The 23,671-nt window shown below is 39.0% G+C and overlaps 1 protein-coding gene across 1 annotated transcript; it reads left to right on the top strand.

The window, feature by feature from the left end:
- Window positions 1-190: 190 nt before the first annotated feature.
- On the top strand, window positions 191-21,738 carry ZNF654 (zinc finger protein 654; the record flags this gene model as incomplete). Its single annotated transcript, XM_010158764.1, has 8 exons — window positions 191-336; window positions 4,781-4,862; window positions 6,769-6,904; window positions 11,314-11,516; window positions 12,273-12,412; window positions 17,133-17,274; window positions 18,907-21,223; window positions 21,606-21,738. Coding segments are annotated over 8 exons (3,174 nt in total), but the record flags the coding sequence as incomplete, so codon positions are not given.
- Window positions 21,739-23,671: the final 1,933 nt, after the last annotated feature.

Raw genomic sequence — 23,671 nt, 5'->3', positions numbered from 1 at the left:
TGTAGGATATCAAGTTTCTTTTTATTTTCTGTGGTTTGGTGACACAAAATGGTCAGTTGTTTTGGTTACAAACCCTACTTCTGAGGGAGGAGAAGAGGAGATAAAGCAGATACAGTATTAAATACTTACTATTTCTGATTTAAGGAAGTGTTTTCTATTATAATCTATATTTCAATGCTTTTGTCGTTAGGTTGTTGAAGACTATGCTGGAAGATGGCAGGTTCCTTTGCCTCAGCTTCAGGTGCTTCAGACGGCGCTCTGTTGTTTCACGTCTGCCTGTGTATCATTCCCAGCTGAATGTGAGCACGTACAATACGTATTGAGTAGCCTAGCTTTGTAAGTACATCTTCTTTTATTTGATTACTCCCTTTCCAATATAGACTCTGTTACTTCCATAATAGCAATAGGGTCTCGGGGATCTTGGGAGCTTTAAAGAGTGGTTTTACCAGGTGACTTATCTATGTGGAACCAAGAATTGCTAATTGAGGACACAAAACTTTGTTTTAGTCTTTTTATGTCCGTGTTGAATATTCAAGTCAGGTATTACAATGTTGTCATAAGGGTTTTCTTGCAAAATGAATAATCTAAAGAAATAAGTGACCACCATACAGACTTCTTTTTGGAATAACTTATTTTGGAGTATTTGGAGACCAACCTTTGACACTACGTAATTGTAAATGCTTTATCTACAGTTTTTACCATTCTACCTCTAGTGATGTAGCCAGCTGAGTATTTGAGATAAATTTCTTGTAGTGTTTAAGACATGAGTCAATTTTAAAATGGGGTTTTGAGTTATTAAAATGCTGATGGGAATGACTTTTATACAATTAATGGACCAAAATTTATATTCAGCTTAAAGAACTTCAGAATGTTAGGTCATAAATCTTGCTATAATCTCTGTTTTATTGATGCATTGGTGGTTTTCCCATGTGAAGGCTGAAAGTGTCAGGGTAATGGTAAGTAGATAAGTAAATGACCCATTTTTTTCTTGCTCTAAAAACCTACTTTTCGGGTTTAAAAACCTCAATATTGAATGGCAGCAAGAATGAATAAACTTAAGTGAGTTAGAAATATTTAGCAGGGATATAATATACTTAATCTTCTCTGAGCAAGTGGGGTCAAAACCCTAAAAGCTAGCTTTATTGTGAGTTTGGTTTGAGTAAATTAGATTTATTTGTCCAGCTGGTTAAAGCACTTACTTGGTGGGCAATACTTTCAAAGTCAGCTTGGTATCTCCATGCAGAATTTTGTGTGGAAATGTCTCGCTCCTGCCTCTTCTAGTCATGAGAAGTGAATGCTCTCCTAGTCTTCTCTCTTAGCTTACTTGGTCAGGAAGACTGGCTTGCTTATCCTCTCAGCTGTTCTTGAGCTACTAGTACTGATTACATAGGAGTCAAGGCTTTATTCTGTACACTTACGGAGTCTCTGCTGTCTTTAAGTGGTGGTGAAAGCACACCGGAGAGATTTACCAGTTTGTGTGTGTGAAACTGTTTGACGTGGGACTGCTCATGGAATCAAAGATCGCGATTTTACAGCTGGAATGTTCAGGTGTTGGAGAATGACTAGCAGTTGCATCAAAACTTGGTGACCACTAGTTTTTAGGAAAAAATAATCAAAGCTCAAACCACACTTTATATACTTTTAAATTTCAAAACTTGGGAAGGAAAAACATAGAAATTCGTGTATTTGTATGTAGGGTGGTCAGTTCCTGGTAATCCAGAAGCGAGTTGATTGCTGAATTCCTGTCACCCTTGTCTATCTTGGGTTTTGGAGCTGGGTTTACTCACTGAGATTTTCTTCCATTCTAGGATTCCAGCAGATTTTCATCTGTCCCTGCTTGACTGGTGTAGTTTGGCATGGGATACCATAAAGGGATTCTGAGAGTAGTTGCAGTTACCTGGGAAACCTTGCTCAAATCTCTTTTGAAAATTTGGTGTATATTGAGTCTTGGTTCTTGGAGAGCAAAAATGTGCCTGACTGTATTGTCATACTCGAGTAAGATTTCCTTAGTAACCAGACAGTAAACTATTAACAGTGACTGTTGCATTTCCTATGCTCGCTCGCCTTGCTCTTCATCACAAGTGAAGCATCTGTACTGTCACTGGTGTCCGGGAGTTTTAATAATGGTCCCAGCATACTGGTGTTCTTAGGCAATCTTCTGGTGCTGGCAACATCAGAGTAGTGATGGGATAAATCTAGGAGCACCATTATTATAAAGGGGTGGGTGTAAATATGGATGTGCGATGCTGCGGAATGTTTTAAGGTAGCTGGGCCAGTTGCCTGTAGTAATTTTAACTGAATGGAGACCAGTGATGAGGAAATAGAAATACTTTGGTAGTTTCCTTCAGGAAAGACAACTGTAATTTATGTTTGCTCACTGTTAATTTCCAGATTTTTTTTGTCAAGATGCTATTCTCTTTAAGTCAATCAAAGCATAAAAACAGATGCATTGCATCATTTGCTGTAACTACTTCTGTCATATTTAAGTTCCAGTTTGGCTGCCTTCCAGATCATGACATGACTCATGTCTGACCTTTCCTGAGAGTCAAGAATGCTGCAAAATTTTGTTTATCTACTTGAAATGAGATAATGTTTTTCAGAACAAAGTACTTATTTGGGTATTGGTTGTTTTTTCTTTCCAGATTTGAGTTGAGATTCAAGGAACTAATCTGGAGAAAAATTCTGTGGTTGAACATAATGAATGTGTGTCTTAAATTTTCTGGGTTTTGGCATACTTTATCGCTGGCAGGGAAAAAAATTACTGCAGCGTAGTCTAAAAGAAGCCTAACTTGTGATGCTTTTGCGTTATTCCCATACAAAACTTCTTTTCATTTATGTGAATGTTACCATCTTGTAATGCACAGCATTTCTGAAAAAGGTAATGAGAAGAAAAATTGCCTTAACTCTGCTCTTCAGCTTCCTCTGAATTAGCTTTATTAAAAATGAAATACTTTGTTTTCTAGAAGTTCAAAATACTGTATTTTGACTTTAAATTTTGGGATAACTGCAGTGAATTTAATGGTTCTGCAAAAAAGTTCCTTGTCCAGATGTTCATGAAAATCTGCCTTTTGTTTTAAGAACTGTCACAACGAGTTACTAAATGCTCTAGTCATGAAAGAAATTTCCATCAGCAAGACCTTGACTCAAAAACCTGTAGGTTGGAATAGTGCTGGAACCTCTTTCAGGAGTCATCTTCCAACTTCTCCTCCTCATTCTCCCCATCAATTTGGGGGGAAAAAAAAGTCTAGAATAATCTTAAATAAAATTAATCCTATTTTCTTCTGTTATGAGACCAAAGCCTTTGCTGTTCAGTCCCATTTCTGAAATGCCCTAGATGCACAGTTTTTCTTTCGGTACTGTCTTTCCCTCTGAGAATCGCTCAGTCATTGCCTGATGCTCATGACACCCTCAACCAGTAATTGCAGATGGCGTTCGCCCAGTACTCCATAGTTACCTTTTCCAAATGGAAATGAAATTTCTCAGTATCTTAAGGCAGAGCAGTAGGAGGTGTGCTGGAGCTGTCTGCAGATCCATGAGATCCAACTACCCAGTGTTTGATTGAATTGACTGAGTTGCAAGTATTATCTGGAAGTGTGCTTCTGTCAGTGAAGACCTAAATGGACTTGAGCTCTGGAAAGCTACTTTTTACCAACCTCTCTGCTTCTATCAGGATAGTTCGTCTCGGTCACTGTATTAAAAAAGAAATAAAGTGCTCTAGAAGTATTTTAAGAGGATGAAAAACATGGAAGCCGCAGCTCAGTTTGAATACAGGCTGCTGTTGAAAGGATCAGTCCTACCTTCTCCCTTATCTGCCACCTCTTTTGAGGTAATATGTGTGAATTCATGTTGCTGCACACAGACTTGATTTGCTTAAAAACTTGGTGAAAAGCTGGAAGTTTTGTCAGTTCCTGTGAATGCCACACAGGAGATGAATGTAGTTCCATTTGCGTGCTTGCGCAGAGGCTCACCCTTTGAAAATAACCTTCGAAAGCTTTTCTGCAAATAGGAAATTAATAGCAAAAGGCTTTTATTTGACAATATGAAATTCATAGTACATTTAAGCCTGCATTTTCATAGAGAGACTTTAGTGGGTGTTACAGCAAGACAGGGTGAAATGGAATACAGTGTGTTAGTAGAAAGTGCTTATCATACTTGAAAATATGAATTGTTGGGGATCTGCATTCATGTGAAGTTACCATTCCTTGAATGTAACTCCTTATATACTGTGCATACTATGGCAGTTTTCCTCCTTCTTCAAAACTGCCGCATCTGACGCGTGCTTTGGCTTTTGAGGAAGGTTCGCTTTTGTAATGGTGAATGGGGAGCAGCAGTATGGAGGACATGAGAGCTCTTGAGGGAGACCATCGGGCAGGTACTGTGAGTCTAAGTGTGCTGAACATATGAAAAAGGTTTGTCAAAAGGGATTTTAAGTTGTGCTTAAGTATAAACTGTTTTATTGCTGATTTTGGTCTTGTTAGCTTATCTATAGCTGTACTGTATTTGCAAATGGATGACTGATGAAAAATGTGTTTGAAGTGTGTGTGGGGAAGCCTAACTGCCAAAATGCAGCACTAAATATCAGACTGACGTAGAGGTTTTTGAAATATGAGTTGCGTTTAGAGAGTTGTAGGCATTAGCCAAAATTTTAGAACAACTCTGACGGAGGCATAGGTCTAGAACTAATTTTGGTTTTAGTGATGTGAAAAGTAATAGACTTAGAGCAGCTTTGTTTTTGGAATGGAAACTGTTAGTTTAACCTGTCGCTACTTTTGTTTTTTAGGAGTTTTTTTGAATTGCTGCTGTTCTTTGGAAAGGATGAGTTCTACGAAGATCCTTTGAAAGATATTTTAGGTTCAATCCAGGTAGCGTTGTCTACTTTCATCTCAACCTTTAATATTATTTTAGTACATGTAAACACAGTTTTTGTGGAGATATGACCTGGAGGAAACATGCCATTTTAGTGAAAGAAGGTAGCTACTTAAGTTTATATCCTCCCCAGAAAAAGGGGTGGGTGGGTGGGCGTGGATTTGAAGGGGAAGCCATTTATTCTTATGTTTATTGTCAGTATTGCTATTTCAACCTACTTGGACGAAGGAAATTGTAATCTTTGTTTGTAACACCAATCTTGTTAAAGACATACTTTCTGCCTTTCTCATATCGAAGAGGGAAGCTCTGCTTGTTTATATCGAATTAGAGCTTAATGTCATCCAGTGTTACGTACCACTTCACGACATGAAACCTCAAGTTTCCCTCCGTGGTTTTAAACCGTAAACTTGAAATCGGAGCTCTATCTCGATGACCTCTTCGGGTCAGCATCAACTTGTGGTGTTGAAAACCGTTGTTCTCTTGGCTAGACTGGGACAAGGTTTTGTATGGCTGTATACAACTGCATAAAACAAATAGTCCTGAATTTGAAATCTTGCCTTTTTTTACCACGTAAGACTTTTTTTTGACCTGAACCCATTTTGAGTTGAGTTCACTGCATAGGAACACATACACTTGGGCCACCGTGAGAGGAAACTTTTTTGTAGGGAAAAGAAGGAAAACCAAGTTTGTTTCTTCTGTGAGTACTGATCATGAAACTGCAGTTTGAGAAGTAGCTGTCCCTTTGTTACTTTTATGTTAATACCTGTTTGTTACTGCTGCTACAAATTAATGTGTCAACACTAGTTACCTTAATTATCAAACCAGCAGGCATTACATGCTTGATTAGAATTGGTGGAAGAATGTGGTCAAGGTGTGGCTTAGCAGCCTCAGGAATGGGCAGGGTCTCTTGCATAAGAGTAGTGGGAGGTTTTGGCTGTCCTGCAGTCAGTACTTTTCAAAAGCAGTCTGTGAACAAGAAAGGCTTTAGGAAGCAATACTTTCTTCTCTGTGTTTTTGTATTGCAGCTGTCAATTGCCTGGACTTTTGAACAGTGAATGTATTAAAATAGATCTTTACACAATTTTCTAGATAAAGAATTTCTGAATCAGTTATGTAATCAAATTGGTAGTTTTTAAACCATTCTTTCAGTTACTTAACCATTCTTTACCATCAAACATATTCTGAATATAGAAGAAAAGATTGAGTTGAAGCTGAAAGAATGTACTGCAAAAAAGCATATGTGAAGAATTTATTTGTATGTGCACAGAAGCCTTTCTTCGCCTGTTTTTTTTAATTTGTTTCAAAATTAGGTAACTTTTTCTCCTGATTAAAATTCTGCTGTTGATTAACATTAATGTTGACATTTCTACCAGCAAATAACAAGGCGTAGGGTTGGGGGGAGCTTGGCATATGTGAAAATCATGGGTGGCTAAAACGTTCCAGATTATTTTAGGCAAGCATAGTTTGTATTATAGAAATTTGGAGAAGAATGGTTGCTTGAGGGCTGGTGACTCACGTGGCTTAATTCAGTCACCATCACTGGATCACAAATCCATCATCAGCGTGTCTGAATCCGTGCGGACTAGCATGAGGTGAAGGCTTCTCCCACAGTGTATTCCAGTTAATATCTCTAATTGAAGGAAAGTTGTTTCTGCACAGTTACTCAAATGGCAGGCTCTTGGTGTTGTAGAAAACAGGAGCATTCTTGCCTCTACAGTTCTGTGTTACTGTTTTTAGAGAAGGTCAGTTGTTGTTTTAGGGCTTTTGTGTAGGCCTGGTCAATAAAAGACTTAGCTTGAATTGTTGGACATGCATGGGTTTTCTTGTTTCCTATCTTTTGTGTCACCTAACTTTATCTTCAGACCACAATTTTATTCTAATTGTTCTTATTTTTATGTGTAGGAATGTCAAAACCTTCTAAATCGATACAGAAATACAAACCTGGAACTAGTGACGCGAATCATCCGAGATGGTGGACCGTGGGAGGATCCAGTATTACAAGCAATTCTTAAAGCAAAACCTGTGTCACAGGAATTAGGTACTTCCTTTGCCATGTTCATTTTTCTTAGAATATTGAAAAATGTGTGAAGTGATGCTTTTTTTGATCTTAGGGTCAGGTGGTGTCAGCTGGCATTGCACACAATTTAACTGTTTTCCTGTAGTAAAAAGTACTGGTCCCTTTTTTTATTTGAAAGAAAACTAGATTTCTTTGCTAGTAATTAAAGTGCTTCTATAGTGTAGAGTTCGGATTATTCAGATAAAAGAGGCTACTGAGCAGTTACTTATAAAATGGATTTACGAAATTGAGGTTATCAGCCCCTGAAAGAGCATGGACTTGACTTCAGTTAGGCTACTGAAATAACATGATGGGGGAAGACCTGATATGTGTTTCTGACTCATGGCACTCTCTCTTAATTTTTCTTTTAAACTGTAAATACTTGGGCTTGTGGCTTTTCTTGGGTCTGTTTAGGATGATGCCTGTGACTACACCTGGTAGCTGCTTTCTCTTTACGTATATGTAATTCCGAGTGTTGGGACTAGGAGAAAGACACTGTGTGTGGAAACAATACTACTGGAATTTTAATGAACCTTGATAAGGGAAAAACTATCCAGTCTATAGTGCAGTCTAACAGCATCTTAAGCAACATATTTGCTGGCAGTGTTCACAGAAGACCTACTAAAAGTTGTTTCTGTTTGGCAGGGATAGAAAATAACTAGCTCATACCTAGTCACTGTGGTGTAATGCATGATCCAAGTTCACTACTGTGTTTGACAGTGTGTTCATTCTGTAGGAGGGAGGAAGAGGACTGTAAAGTCAGAACACCTCTGAGCTGCCTCCTCAACCAGAGGAAGGATTTTGATAGCAAATACTAACATGATTAAGTGGGTAGTCTTTGTTATTTTGTTTCTCTTGTGAAGCAAGTGCTTGACCAATGTAGCTTACCCAATTATTATTATTATCTAATCCTTCTAGTCAAATACCTACAGAACCAAAACGAAAACCAATACTATCCCTGTTTTGTTCCGCATTGCGTGGTGAACTCTGAAAACTTTAGGTATGATCTGAAGTTAGGTCTCAATCTCCACCCCTCCAGCAAAGAATTAGTTCAGTCCTTTGCTTCAGTGACTCCCATGGTCATCATGAAGCCTCTCTCTGAAGAGTAACAGTTTGAGGATTTTTACTTGGTTTTAACCTGGCAAAGTAGGAATGGGGGTGCCTGTTGTCACTAGGTGATCATTTTGTTGCCTTCTGTTGCAGGCCACATCTCCTTCCCCTCTGCTGAGGTGTTTTTCCTCCTTTTCTCTTCTGATATCCCTATACACCCCCTTGATAGATCTCAGCTGTAATGACAAACATTTTATTGTAGATAATGTCTTTTGGAAGCTTGCTCTCTCTTTATCTCGCTTCCTCTCACATCTGATCCTTGTGAAGTCTTACACAAAGCCGGCATTCTGTGCTGCTTAGCAGGCTAGCAGAATTTGGTGTGTACTGCAACTTGGCCATATAGTTCCCTCAGGGATCACTGTTTTAAATGAGGAAAACTGCCTATTATTGCTGAATCACCAACCATGACTTGCAAAAGTCAGTTTGATAAATGTGCACTGTGTGAACTACACAATCTTGGCTCGGATTCATTAATTACGGAGGGAAGCTTAGGCCAAGACAAACCTCACTGAGTCTGTCTTTACGTGAGTTGTAGTATACTTTGAGATGTTGCAGTCTATTTTAGGATGGCTGGAAAGGAAGCCAGTTTTTGGGTTCAAAGAAAAATGGCAGAGTTGAAACATGGGAGCAGTAAACCTCTAATAGGTTAGGGAGAACAGGGAGGCCTACGGTGAACATGTAGAAGAGAATATTGTAGGCAGGGTTACACTCAGGTATAAGCAGTTAATTGGTTTTGAAGCTGATGGTTGGCATCTATCGCAGTAAAGCAAAGCACTGCACATGCTGCCTGGACAAGAATAGATGTTGTTTTCCCCAAGCTGTTCTTAATGTGTCACAGACTTGGCTAAATGTTACTATAGTCAGCAGTTGTCTCCTGCTTGGGGGTTAGAAGAGCTATAAATGCTGCCTTGGGAGAAAGAGGGCATTCCGGTATAGAGGGGGGAGCACAGTCCTGCCAGTGGTGTAGCTGGAACTCAGTCTGTTTAAAAACAGTGTTGGAGGGTGTAGGAGACCCTTATCCTTGGGAGCTCAGGCTGTTTGTGTTGGGAGGTGTGGGAGATGCCCTTCCCTGATAGATCATTTGGTCAGAAGTGGGATTCTCATTTTTGGAGCAGAGCGGCATGCCAACCAAAGAATTCCCCACACAGGAAGTGGGAGTGATGTAGCAAGTTAACCTGTATCGTGTACTGCAATCTTCCCTTGTTTGAGGGGGACTTTTTACAAGGGCCTGTAGTGACAGGACAAGGGGTAACAGGTTTAAATTTAAAGTGGGGAGGTTTAGATTGGACATCAGGAAGAAGTTCTTCATGGAGAGGGTAGTGAGGCACTGGAACAGGTTGCCCAGAGATGTTGTGGATGCCCCATCCCTGGAAGTGTTCAAGGCCAGGCTGGATGAGGCTTTGAGCAACCTGGTCTAGTGGAAGGGGTCCCTGCCCATGGCAGGGGGGGTGGGACTAGATGGGCTTTAAGGTCCCTTCCAACACAAACCATTCTGTGATATTACAGCCAGGTGTTAGATGTGCAGCATTTTCTTAACCTTAGCACATAATGAAAGCTAAGTATTTCTGGCCTTGTTTTTCAGTGTGAATATTCAGTATCTGTTGGGTAATGTTGGCATATGAAACTGATGATGGAGATTATCCTCCTAAGTATGTTAATTCAGGAAAGGTGAGGCCTTTATTTGGTTTTAAGGGTTTTCTGTATAATCACCTTCTCTTGCAGTTAATGACCAGTGTTAGACGCTGGCTTTTCTTTCAGTTGTTGTCTTTACTAAGTTTGTACCTAGAAGTGCTGATGGGTAGTGGGAATGTGATTTTTCTGGTATGGTGTACATCTCTTAACAAATCTCATCTAAGACCTTGTATCCCCTTGAATATCCGTAAGTGTTCGTTAGTATACGATACCATTAGCTTGCATAAAAATGAAGATGCTAGAGAAATCCTGGTTTTGAGCATAAAAAATGTCTTTCAAACCAGGTGTCCCCCCAAAAAGAAAAGTTTAATTGAAAGCTTGTTATACAAATAAACTTTTTAGTTGTGGAAGAATTTTCTCTTGGCTGTTTCGATTGTGGTTTTCAGTAACCACTTCTTTTTTTAATCCTGTTAAGTGTCATTTGTAACTTTCTTTATACCTTAGAAGGAACCTGTGTAAACTTCCTGTGCTCACTTCCAGTCTTTAATGACTTCAATTTGTTCACCTCTTTTCTTTCTTTTTTCCTTTTTTAAATGTGACATTACAGTCCTACAGGGTATAAACTAGAAATAGTGGGGTTTGAACTCTTCTCTTAAGGTAGCTTTTGAGAATATAAAAGGAATATCAAGCCATATTGTCTAATATGTCACATAAATGTTAACACACTATTAAGGCCTCTGAGTGTGCAAAGACTTAACAAGACACAAGCAATTCTCAAAATAAAAGCAGCATTATTTTGTTTTGTAGCCTTCGGTGACATTTGAACTGTTAATCCTAAGAGATACTAGATCTGTATGATCTTTTATAATAGATATCTAAATCATGTCTTCTGTGTATTCCTTAATTCCTAAATTCCTTGATTTTAAGTAATTCCTTAATTACATAAATGTTAAGTATGTTGAGTTTCTCAGTTGAAAAATTTCATTCAAACCTTAGCTTTGATACTAGTGTTTAGGTCAAAAACCAGTTTTCCAGAAATCAAGGGGCTAGAATTTAAAGTTGTTTAGGGATTTAGATGCAAGTAGTGTGCCCAGTAGCACTTGTAGAGGAAGAAAAAGTATATTTTTCACTTCTCCAAGCAAAGTCAAGGTGTTCAAAGCTACTTAAAGCAATAGAACATGAATTGTGGTTAACTTTTTCACCACTCCAAGATCTTCCATTTTAATGGGCAATGAGTATCCTGAGTTTTTAAATACTTTATAGCATTGGAAGAGATGTCAATCCTATACTACTGACAGTCACCCAGATTCCAGTGCCGAGAACGGCTGGAATTTTCTTTTTGAAAATGTTCGTATCTGCTCCTATACAGCGTATATTTTACTAACCCTTTGCAGGACCTTGTGTTAATCTGTTAGAAACAAAATACTGAACTAGATGACTGGTGTAAGGAAATAACACTTTCTGTTCCCAAGGAGAATGACAGATTCTTGTTGGTATTTAATTTACTATTTGATAGACTGTTTAGCAGAGCTTTTTTTTTTTAATATTAATTGTTGACATTGCAGTATTAAAAACAACATTACGTTTAAATATATTTGTTGTTTGGACTTCATATTCTAATTGCCTTTAAATCTTTCTTTTCTGTACAGTTAACAAATATTTAAGCTCTGAAAATCCACTGTTCTTTGAACTACGTGCCAGATACCTTATTGCCTGTGAACGCATCCCTGAGGCAATGGCTCTTATCAAATCTTGCATAAATCATCCAGATATCAGTAAAGATCTGTATTTCCATCAAGCTCTTTTCACCTGTCTTTATATGTCACCATTAGAAGATCAGCTATTCCAGGAGGTATTGTTGTCAGTATACATTTTTCTAAATGAAGTGGTACATTATACTTACTGTATACAAGTTGTCAAGAGGAGCATATGGAACTCTGTTTTTGTAGAACCAAATGTCATGAAATCCGACAGCTACGCCAGTGTTGCTTAACTTTGTGCTGGTTTAAGCTCTGAAAAGTTAAGTGTTACATGCCTACAAATCTTGTTGACCTAAATGCATTTTTTGGGCAAGTTTACTTGCAGATATATTCCCTGAATAACTTGAGTCATTAGTATTTTGTAACTTCAGTGTGTTGACTATTTTACTATTGACTATTACTTTAGTGAAAGCCCTTGCCCTAACTGATGTCAGTCCAGTGTTCTGTACATCATATAATCTTGTTAGTTTTTTTGAATGATGCCGCAGGATGTAAAATGACACTCTCCCTGAATGTGGCTCTGCTTTTACCTCTGCTCTCACTTTACTAGTTAATGATACTTTTCTTAACCTTGTTTTAAGAACGAGCTGCCGTCATGCAAAAGAGTGCTTTTGTGTAGTCTTAATTTCTCAGAAAGTTAATTCTGATTGTCATTACTCTAAGAAATACGGAAGAGCTCTGAATATCTCCACAATCTTTCACAGGCCTACACAAAAGCTTTCCAAAGAAATCCTATGTTAGTAGCAATTCCTGAAGTTTTCAGTAGCTTCTTTAATATGGCAAGGTCTGATAGGTTTTTATTTCATGTTAGCAAATTTATCTAAATTGATTTTATTTTAATTGTATAGCACTTGTTGAGGACTGATTGCAAGAGTGGAATTGAGATCATCTGCAACACTGAAAAAGAAGGGAAGACTACCTTAGCCTTACAGCTGTGTGAATCGTTCCTAGTCCCACAGCTTCAAAATGGGGACATGTATTGTATATGGTAAATACTTTATTTCTGGTGAAGCAGCTTAGCAGATAATGAATGCTTATTGCCAAAATGAAACTCCTCTTAACTTTGAGATGTAGCTCAAGTTTAAAATACCAGATAAAAATATTCTATCGTGATTTTTAAACATTCCTAGTACATCTGTTACGCCTGTTTACCTTTTTACACAAAATCGTGTATGGTGCTGTAGCCTACATGGTACTTAATGCTTATTAACTGTTTCAGGGTAGCAGAAGGGTGAGACTTTACATAGTTTAGCCTGAAAGACTTATAAATATGGCATTTATTATTACCAGTGTGTAACAGTGTGTAGTTTCTAGACTCTCAGCAGTGCAGATATTTTGCTGTTCCGCTAGTTCAGTTACACTGCTTATAATAGCCAAACTGTAGTATGTCTCCAGCCTGTCTAAAGAGAGAATATATGGTTCTGACAATGTGCTGTTAATTATGGAAGCTTTCACTTCATAAGCAGAGCCATAACGTAAAAGGTGGTTTTCGAGAAAGCATTTAAGTAAGAATGTTATCATAGACACTGAATCATCTTGATAGTTGGACGTTTTTATGGCTAAGAAGAGTTTCCTGAGAGTCGTCAAACTTATCATTCTGAGGACTGAAAGGTGGCTAAGGAAGATAATCCTTCTGTTTAGCCTGTGTGCTTTCTGTACCTCAAGTAACATCTGCATTCCTTGATGAATTATGCTTAATTTGTTTGATTATGTAGTTGATACAAAAAGGCTTAGTTGGCAAGGATCTGATTTTTTTGTTTAAATCAATAGAGATGAAATTACTGATCTGTGTAAGTGGGTTTATAATCTCTATAAAATTATTATGTGGGTTTATAATATGTATAAGATTATTCCCGGATTTCAGGGAATTGAAAAGTTAGATGTGCCCTTTTCTTTAGGAAGTAATGAAGGTCAGACATAATGTTTGGTTTGTTAGTAAATTGTCCTTAACTGTGGAAGGAGTAATTGATGGTGTTTAATCAAAACCTTTGGAATGACGGTTATGACATACATTTATAATACTATGCACTGTCGGTACCTGGTGGCATTTTTCACTCAGTCTGTCCAGAAGAGGATGGACATGACTGTCCCCCTAGGACAGATGAAGAAGTTCAACCAAAAAGGTACATAGTTTGTGTGAGCCCAGAGACCGCCTTTGGAGTGGAATCCGACTGCAGATTCCTGCCCAAATGCTGCATCCCCTGACTTCTTTCTTATTAGGAAGTTTGCAGATGTAACCTTACATGTATTATTTACATGGCTAGTGCTTTCTGGTTTGGGGATTCAGTCTTTTAAGACATGCATTTTAGATACTGAAATTAAACCTACTTTTTGTGTCTTCTGCTGTAGTGACCTGTTAACCTTGCTCTTATCCAGTTCATCATTAAGTTTTGTATCATCCATTTTTAAGAATTCTATTCAAAGCCTATCTGTCCTTACGTTCTGGCAAAGTGGATGTTAGAAATTAGATTGCAGAAGATACTACAGTACCGTTTGTTTATCAAGGAAACTGTTTTGGTATCTTTTTAGTATTTGAATCTTCTGTTCAGAATACAGAACTTGATGATCTTTGAAAGAGTTTAGAGCAGTTATGTCTGTGCAGCTAGAACAGCCGTTTCGTTCTTTACGGATGCGGAGCCTTAATAATGGTGTACCCAACAGGAAAATTCTGCTTAGTGCTTAATAGATAATGTAAGCTGGAACCAAGCTTGTGAAGGCATGATAATACTGTAATTCAAGCCTTTGAAGAGGTGGGAGCCAGGTTAAATTAACCCACACCATGTATTTTTCCCTAGACAAGATTTTAACCTCTCCAGCACAGCATACATCACCTCGCCTTGTCTGGAGTAGAGGACCTTGCACATCTAACAGTTCTAAATAGCAGACACTTGCTACACTTTGATGTGAACAACCTATATGAAATCTTCAAGTTGAAACCATTAGTGCTCTCGTTATCTCAGAGGAAGATGAACTTTTAAGCAGCTCTGTCACAAATCTCCTACTGTTTTCATTGAGGTTAAAAATAAATTCTAGGTTCAGATGATCTGAATTCTTTTTCTGAAGTGAAAGCCCACTTACAAATTAATCAAAAGCAAGCTGGGCTTGGTCTTGGTAGATATATTTGTGTACAAAGTGTTGGTAAGAGGTCAGTCCATAATGTGATTAATTAGTTACTGGTTTCAAAAAGTGACGTCACTTCAGGAAGACAGCTCAAATTTTGATGGAACAGGCATAGCAGATTGGCTTGCATTCTCTGCCAGGCAATTTTAAAATGCTGTTTTGGCTGTTTCCAGTTGGCTCCTCTGTGGTAAATTTAGTAAGTCAAGGAGATTTCCCACACATGCAATCAGTCTTTGGCCTTTAGGTAATTTCTGTGAATTGGATAACACTTTGGTAAAGTGTGCTACCTGTGCCCAGAGAAAGATAGACTTCCCACTTAACAACAGCAGCAAAGGGTTTAGATCTAGACTAAGGTAGGGCAGGCTTAAACATCTGCCTATGTTGCTGATGGAGGCATGCAGTGGTTTTGGTGTCTTTCAGGGCATTATCAGTCTGGAATACCTGGTTACCTTTGGTAAAGAGGTACCAAGTTCGGTGATCTCACAGTAACAATGTAAATTGCCCCAACACATGTCCATGGTAGTTTAAGCAAAGGCCTCAGTGTGAACTAAGTTATACTATCCAAGAAGTGAATGTCTTTAAGTGCTACACTGAGATGCTGTAATAATTGAGCAAGTAGAAAACTACCGCTGTCTGCATTATCTCCAGTTTGTCATCTGTGTTGTGGTCACTGACACAAATCTCTTAAGTGCTGCTGATTTTGTTAAAGTTGGTATCCAGAGCATTTCTGTGGTTGAAATAGACTCCAGTCAGCCCTTTGAGAAGGCTTTAGTCCTCAATGATTAGCAAAATCAAAGTCAGAAATGTGCTTGAGTAAGATAAACCTCCATGTCTACGTGGAGGAAAAAGCCTAAAATACTGTTTCACATCAAGGTCTAGTCAAATGGTGGTTACACTGATTTACCAGCTTGCTCTTCACCCCTTGAGCTGTTCTTCTACTTTCAGTTTTCTCCATTCCTTTTTCAGCTCTTTCCTTGTTCCAGCTGTCACACTTGTCTGAACACACAGCAAGCCACTTCAGCCACTAATCTGTGAGAATAATAATCTGAGCTTTCTCATTCTCTGGGATTAGTGTTTAAAGGGTTTGCTCTGAAATGGCATGAGACAGAGGAGAGAGTAAGTTGTTTTACTTAACTGTGGTAACAATAGCAAAAATGTTCAGTTCCTTCTCTTGTTCTTCAGGTTGAGACTTGTACTGAATTTTTGAGTGGTTTAGTGCACAGACACTAGTTTCAAGCTTGTGCATGAAGTTTGCAAAGACTTGAAGAATTCAGATTCCCAGCCTGGTAAAGGCAGAAGTGAACCTCTTGTATCTTTAGAAAACCTCTCAGACTAATTTTTTGTGGGTAGAGCTGCTTATCCCACTCCCTTTTCACAGTTTCCCCCATGTAAGCTTGATCTTCCTTTAGACTCCAGTTCTTGGGTTCTGAATGAAAGGAAACAATCAAGCTCTCTTGTCTAGCTCTTAAAATGTCAAGCAGAATTGTAGAGCTGTCCTGATATTAAAAGTGAAGTTGCTGTTTTGTCATAGACAGTTCTGTCACTTCCCTTCATGCTGGCACTGACCTCGCTAGACAAGCTTTATCTCAAAATGCTTGTCTGATCTGTATGTGGCACTGACTAAAGATTCTGAGAGACCAGCCAAATATTTTGTCAGTGACTGGGTTGGTGTTTTCTGAGGGAGGAGGCTGGTGGAATAAAAAGGTGTCTTCCTTCAGAAAATGTAAGTCAGTTGGTCCCCTGTTACCATTGTAATGTTATGGTGGCATTTCTGCCTAGGCCTCACTATATCTGCTCCTGCATAAAGTCTTACTGCTGGCAGTTTTTGTAATAACTAGAAGTTAAGTCCAGTTGCCTTTCTGAGTCTCTGCGTGAAGGTGTGTAGAACTTGCAGGCTGGTAAATCTCAATTAGCTGTATTTTATAGACTAAGCACATTACCTGTGTAGGAGCTTTGCTGCAGAGTCTAGCAGTCTGTTCTTTGTATCAGTCCAAAATGCTATTTGACAGAAGATCATAGAGGTGTATGAATAGCTATGGAGCCTGATGTTCTCCTGTAGCTGCTATTGGTTAGAAAGATCAGTGATGACAGCAGCAAAAAAGGAAACTGTGTTGTAATAGCTGTACTGGACCATACCGAAAGCAGACTTTCTGCAATGCTCCCATTTTCCACATTCAAACACTCCTTTTCCTGAAAGACTCCTCATCCTTGCGCTGAAACTTAATCCTAAGAGCACACAGAGCTTGCTCTTCAGCCTGACACGTATTGCCTGTGGTGTTAAGGGCTAGGTGCTGTAGCATCTGATTTTATTATGAGGTTCTCTGATACCAAGTTGAGTATGTTAATCTTTGTTGAATATTTAATTGGCTCAGTGATGGGAGTTATCCCAAAGGCTTTAACCAAGTAACTGTGTTGCGTTTTCCACTGCGCACGTTGTGTAGGGTTGTGGTGGTAATTGGGTTGGTGTTACACCCTCAAATGCGATTTTAGTTACAGATTATGCAAGTGGTTGTTCTTTGTAATGCATTGTACTTAGTGACAGAGTTCTACAACTCAATCTAACTGAAATATTTGTTCTGTACTTATAGGGACCTGATCTTCATTTGGAGTAAACTGCAGCTTAAGTCTAACCCATCAAAGCAAGTATTTGTCGACCAGTGCTACCAGCTTTTAAGAATTGCTACAAATGTCAGAGTAATTTTCCCTTTCATGAAAGTCATTAAGGATGAAGTAAGTTTTGTTTGTTTTACCCCAACCCCCATTCTTTTTGTAACTAGTGAAAGGGAAGTGATGTTTATATTGTTTACAGGCCACTTATACAGGAAGTTAAAACAGAGTAGGGAAATGTTAAAAATATTGTCTAATTTTAGAATGTGCTTCAGTGTTATGATTGCCCTTGAGCAGTTGTGTGTGTGTGTTAAGAATTTCTTTTTTTTTACTGAATTCTGAGTTTTTCTTTCTGTCTGCAGTAAGTTTGAGGAATGTCATCCTCTATAAATAATTGGGGGGGAACTTAATTAATAAATACACAGAGTAAGTGTCAAAGATGAGTCAATTGTGGTTTTTTTCCAGCCTGGTTCCTTAAGGAAATAGGACTTGTGTAATGCCACTGTGTCTGCCTTTCACCCTTGTTACCTTGTGAATCCTTTCACCAGTTGTAATGAAATCTGAAGAAGTGCTTCACGTAATATAAAGGAAAAGCTAGACTAAGATAGGAGAAAACACGATTTTTCTTCAGAAAAAGACATTGTTTCATGCTTCAGATGTTAGGCTTATACTGTCCCATACAAATACCTGCAAAAGACGTAATGTGCAGCGCCTTGCACACAGGAGTGCGAGTTGTTTCCAGGCAAACGTTGGTTTTATCATTAATCTGGCTGAACGGACATCCTTCATCTTATATGCCCTAAATGAATTATAAATTATTTTGTCACGGGTGCTGCTGTACAGTGCTAAAAGCAATGATCTGCAGCTTTTAAAGATATTAATTTCAGTATGTATTCTAAAATACTCGTGGTGACATGAATAACTTTTATTTGTATCTGCGTCTGAATGATCCTGTCTTTTAATAACCCGCTACGTGTGGAGCGTTGTATGCATTTGCTAACACATATTTAAATACGGGTAGGGAGGTACTCTAGTCTGCTACCTGTTGGGCAGCATGTTTCATCCTTCCGAATTACATGTTCGTGGCTGGGCCCCCAGCCTGAAGTGCGGACTAGGAATTCCGTTCACTGGAAGGACAGCTGGTCAATTCTGAGAAGTCAAGCCTTTCGGAATGCTTGGCCACGCGTGGTTGTGGTTTGCCTGGTAGTCACTGTGCACAGTTCACGGCAGTATTTTATAGCTTGTGTTTTTATGCAGTGCAAGTTAAGTGAGGTAAAACGGGAGCAAAATGTAGAGTAATTGTCCAATTATAGTGTGTAAAAGCCTGGGTAATGCAAGTGAACATACTGTTAGATCCGATGTGATTTGCCACAGTCTTTGTTTTATATCCCCAAATAGTTAACTGTCTTACTTTGCTGGCAGTAGCTGTATAGCTTTCAGTGCAAATCATGTTATTTTTGATTTTTTTGTGTTTGTATTTCATAGTCCTGTTTGAGCATTATTTTAAAATGTAGTGTCTTTAGGTGAAGGTAACTAGCAGGATGCTTTCTGAACTCCTAACTGTTTTGCAAGTAGGAGATTGTAAATACATGGGATGTTGGTGTTTGGGCATTGTTTATACTAGTTCTTCTTTTCTTTAGTGAGTCTGCTTTTTTAATTTATTTTATTTTCAAGCTGTATAGTTCTGTGAGCCCACAGGGAAAATGCCATTATGTATATTCTGTAATTATGTACACTCTAATTCCCTTTCTGCAGGTTGGTGAAGATGGCCTTCAGATATGTGTTGAGATATGTGGATGTGCCCTACAGCTGGACCTCCGAGAAGATCCCAACATGAAAAGTCTTATTTATAAAGCAATCGCTCATTTTCTGCCCAATGACTTGGAGATCCTCAGAATTTGTGCTCTTTCCATCTTTTTTCTTGAGCGCACCTTGGAATCTTACTACACTGTTGAACATTTATATAAATGTGCAGATGAAGAATACAACGAGTGCACTAGTTCTGTTCAAAACCGTGTACGTTTTGAACTGCTTCCGATTTTGAAAAAAGGTTTATTTTTTGATCCTGAGTTTTGGAATTTCTTGATGATCAAGCAGAATTGTTTAGCCTTACTGGGGGATAAAGCCTTTGTGGGCTTAAGTGAAAATACACTGGAAAACTCTACTGCGAATACAGAGAAGATAACGGAGTACAGGGCTCTGAGCGAGGAACCTGTCTGTTTAGCGGACGTAAACAATGGGGAGCTTAACCCTGAGGCCCTCTCTGAAGCCCAGTCCAAAGGTAATGCCATCAAGAACCACGAAGCTCTTGAGGCATCTGAAATGTTAGATCAAAATGTACCAAGGCACCGCTGCGTGATATGCGACAAGGAATTTCTTGGTGGTCACATTGTGAAACATGCACAAGCTCACCAAAAAAAGGGAAGTTTTTCCTGTGTACTTTGCACCAGAAAGTTCAGGCAAAAAGGACTTATGCTGAAGCACTTAAGGAATCATGTCAGGAAGATAGAAAGACAGCATCTCGCTGCAGTTCTTGAGGCTGGTCAGCAGGCCCCTGCAGTTAATGAACTGGAACGTTCTGATGTTTCTCTGCCTCTTGAAAACGGGAATTCTGATGGTTCCAAAGATAACGAACCAGAGACTGCAATAGCTCCAAGTGCTGACCAGGTGGTCCAAGTGGAGGAGGAGAATGCAGAACAGAAGTTTGATGTGGTGGAAAACCACCTAAGCGACCAGGATGATGCTACTGAAAACAGTAGTGACAGCTGTTTTAATAATGTTCCTGATGCTTTAAGTACAGAAAGCTTGCCTGAAGATGATGAGACCTCCAGTAAGGAGTCACCTATTCTGCATAAAGTTAATGGAGCGTTTTGCCCTCAAAAAGACATTGATGCTTTGGATGAGGAAGGAAGCTTTAAGTGCCCTGCTAATGGTTGTGCTAGAGTGTTTAAAAAGATAAGATTCCTCAATAAGCACGCAAGAAAAACGCATCCAACTGATTTGAAGGTGCAGCAGCATATAATGAAATGGAACAAAGGAAAATGCCGGTTCTGCCAGAGAAAATTTGCCGATTCCCAACATTTTACAGACCACCTGAAGAGACACGTGTATCCAAATGTTTACTTTTGTTTACAATTTAATTGTAATCAGAGATTTAAGCTGTCAACCGAGCTTGCAGAGCATACAAAAAGTCATAGTGTTTTTCAAGCTCAGTGCAATTTTGCAGAGTGCTGTGAGCTATTCGAGGAGCTCCCTTTGCTGTATGAACATGAGGCTCAGCATTATTTAAATAAAACACCAGAATGCTCAGAAGATACGAGTGAAAAAGATTCTTCAGATGATCCTTCAGAACTTTGTAGTTGCCAAGATGATGATGAATCTGTTAATGAAAAAGAAACTGTAGATTTACCAATTCCAACTTGGAAGTCAAGGAAGGATTCTACGGAACCAAAGACCTATATTCAAAGTGTTGAGAAGAAAGCAAATAATGTGATTCACAATGGGAACGAATGTTCATCTGAGGGTAGCACCACAGTTTTAAATTTGATAGACCAAAAGGCACCTGTGTTACAGTCAAATTCTGAAAACTGTAATGTTGTTAACGACCAACTAGTCAATGGGCACAGTGACCTGGATCAGACATCATCCAAGTCATCAGAAGTGTCTTTGGACAGAGTGGCAGATGAAACACGGACAGAAAATGGGTCAGTGTTGCCAGTTTTACAGACTTGTCAGGATACACCACAAAACAATGCTGCTGCCCCGCAAATACCTTCTAAACCAAATCAGACAACAGAGACTACTTCATACGGTATCATCTTAACAAAACCCTATGTTAGACCATTGCCTCCAAGTTATCTTGATGAACGATACATTAGCATGCCAAAACGTAGAAAACTTTTGGCTGATAAAGTAGATGCTCATTCTGAACAAGATAGATTTTGTAGCAAATCAACAGAAAGATTTAGATGTGGCAACTGCTTGACCATCTACTGTAATTCAGAAGCACTTGAGGCTCACCTTGCACAGAAGAAGTGTCAGACGCTCTTTGGATTTGATTCAGATGATGAAAGTAAGTCTTACGGTCCTGCTGGGTTGGCTTTTTTTGGGGGAGGTAAATACCAACCAGAAAACGGTCTTTGAAAGCAGGCAACCTGATAGAATAGATAAGACAGGAGTGACTTCTAAGCAGTTGTAGCATGCTAGAACCTAGACCATTCAATGGCTGAACGGGCAGTTGGATTTGGACGTGCTGTTTAGAGTCAGAGGTGGTGAGAATTGGTAGGCAACTCTGATGGAAAAGACCTCTCTTAGAACAGAAGGGGCTAATTCTGTTGGTCTTGCCTTGCATATTTGAAACTGAAAATGGTGAAAAGCATAAGCAGTGTTCTGGATTAAAGAATGACTTACATTGGTTGGTCTTCATTTTGATCCCAGTGCCTTCTCTCTTACAGGTGCCTGATTCAATGTTGCGGGAAAATGTATCAAACGAGGAGTGGTGTAAGAAAACACTACATGAAGAAGCATCAGTTTGTTTCCAGTTGGCCTTAATCATAAAGCAGTCTCAAATTACTAAAGAAACAACATGACCTTGATAAAGACAAAGCACATTTTCTAGACAAAACTCACAGAGGAACAATAGGAGCTCTGCAGGTCTTGAGTCCGGAAAGGTTGCTACAAAAATCCCCAAAGTACCAGTTATCCAAAAAGCCACATTCATTCCAAATGTGTGATTGAAGCTTAGTGGCACAGTCTTTCTAGCATGAAGGTTTAAGGAAAATAAGGCATACGATTGAGCAGGCGGAGAAAGCAGAGGTGTTAATTGCATTATGGAAATAGAAAGAACTAGTTCTGAAAGCTGCTTTGGTTGGAAAATGTGTGGTGAAAGGGTTGTCCATCCACACAGCTGGGAAGGAATCATTCAAGAAGGTGTTGCATTATTAGAGGAGCCATGCATTCTTTTTTCAGCATTTGAGTATGTCATTCCATTATCTGCTCAAAAGCATGGAGCTCATTTCATCAACTTCTACTCAATACAGGAAAGGAATGTTGAAAGAAATCCAAGATGTATGGAATGTGTGAATAGCCAAAAACTTGGAAGTGCAGAGTGTGCAAGGAAAAGCGAGTTGATGCGATATTGAGCGTGAAAGCTATGCACAGTGGAAATCAGTTGCACCCAAGAGAAGCCCTCTGCAAGGCTGTGGTAAATGTGGCTGTTAAGGGCGTCCTGCAAAACATCTGTTGTAGGTGCAGAAGACTAATGTGAGCAGTACGTGCACAGATTGTGGATATGAACAAGCAGGTTGAAGCAAATACAGAATGTGAAGGGAGTTAAGGTTGCCTTACAGGGCGGAGTTAAACTGATTTTATGCAAATACTGAGCTCCTTCAGTTGTTGGTATTACTGAAAACAACTTGAGATGGCTTCGTGTTTTAAAAGAAAAAAAGTTTTTAAAAGGGCAGATGAAAGCAGAACATGGGTCGGGTTGGAAAAAAAAAAAGATCAGGTAGAGCCTGTTTCACGTACGGGATATTGCTTAATGGTGGTAGGTCACAACTCAGCGCTGTAACTACTTGTGTACAGTCTAGAGGAGTGGGAAAAATAGGTATCGACTCACCCTTAAGCCACATTTACCACCCTATCTTGTAGCATCTCTTGAAAAGCTAGCCTCTCACAGAAGTTTGTGAAGGAATTAGGCTTAAATGTTAAGCACTTTATCCAAAATTCACTGTTGATTGAAACTCTCGGAATGTGAAGATGGGAAACTTGAGTTGTTCAGCTCTCTCTGTAACATGAACATATACAGGACACTTGGAAACCAAAAAGATGCTATTGTAGTTTTTGGTTTTTCCACCCTAAGCAGAGGTGTGGCAAACATGCACGTTGTCCAATTACTGTGCTAATTTATACTGGAATTTATCTTACCCTGTCTTACCACCTAAAAGATGTTCTATTTGGGATCATGTTCTATGCGGGTAGCTGAAAATTTTAAGGTGATAGTAGGCATGGAGGGTATAGTGGTGAAAACTGGTGCGTGCAGATGGAGTCATCACAGAAATACAGGACAGCAAAGACCAACTCTTCCTGCTCGGCTAGTTTGCTTAATGAATAGTCGATCACAACGCGTGTATGGCATAATAAGATCATCAACTTGCTTAAATCAGCAGATAGGTGAAGGCTAACGAGTAAGTAAATGGAGAGGTACATAAAAGGTCTGCTCACTGTAGCAACAGCTCACACTTGCGAACCTAAGGGTTCCATTGTAAAATAGGCTGTTAAGTAGTTCTGGAACTTAATAGTTCAGTAATGCCTCTGCTAATAATCCTCTGTGAAATTAAACAGATACTTGCATTAATTCTGCTTCCTTTTCCACCCCGGGAGGTAAAAAGAACACAAATTCGAAATCATACCGTCTTGGATTCTAGACAGCTTTTGCCTTAACTTTGAGTCGGATTAACGTAAAAGGTTATAAAATTATGATCACAGGTATGTGTGCATGACATCCGTACCCATGACTGGC

This window comes from Eurypyga helias, unplaced genomic scaffold (assembly GCF_000690775.1).
Source record: "Eurypyga helias isolate BGI_N326 unplaced genomic scaffold, ASM69077v1 scaffold8349, whole genome shotgun sequence".
NCBI lineage: Eukaryota > Metazoa > Chordata > Aves > Eurypygiformes > Eurypygidae > Eurypyga > Eurypyga helias.
The sequence above is the reverse complement of the archived record's forward strand: the minus strand, read 5'-3'. Positions and strand labels throughout refer to the sequence as shown.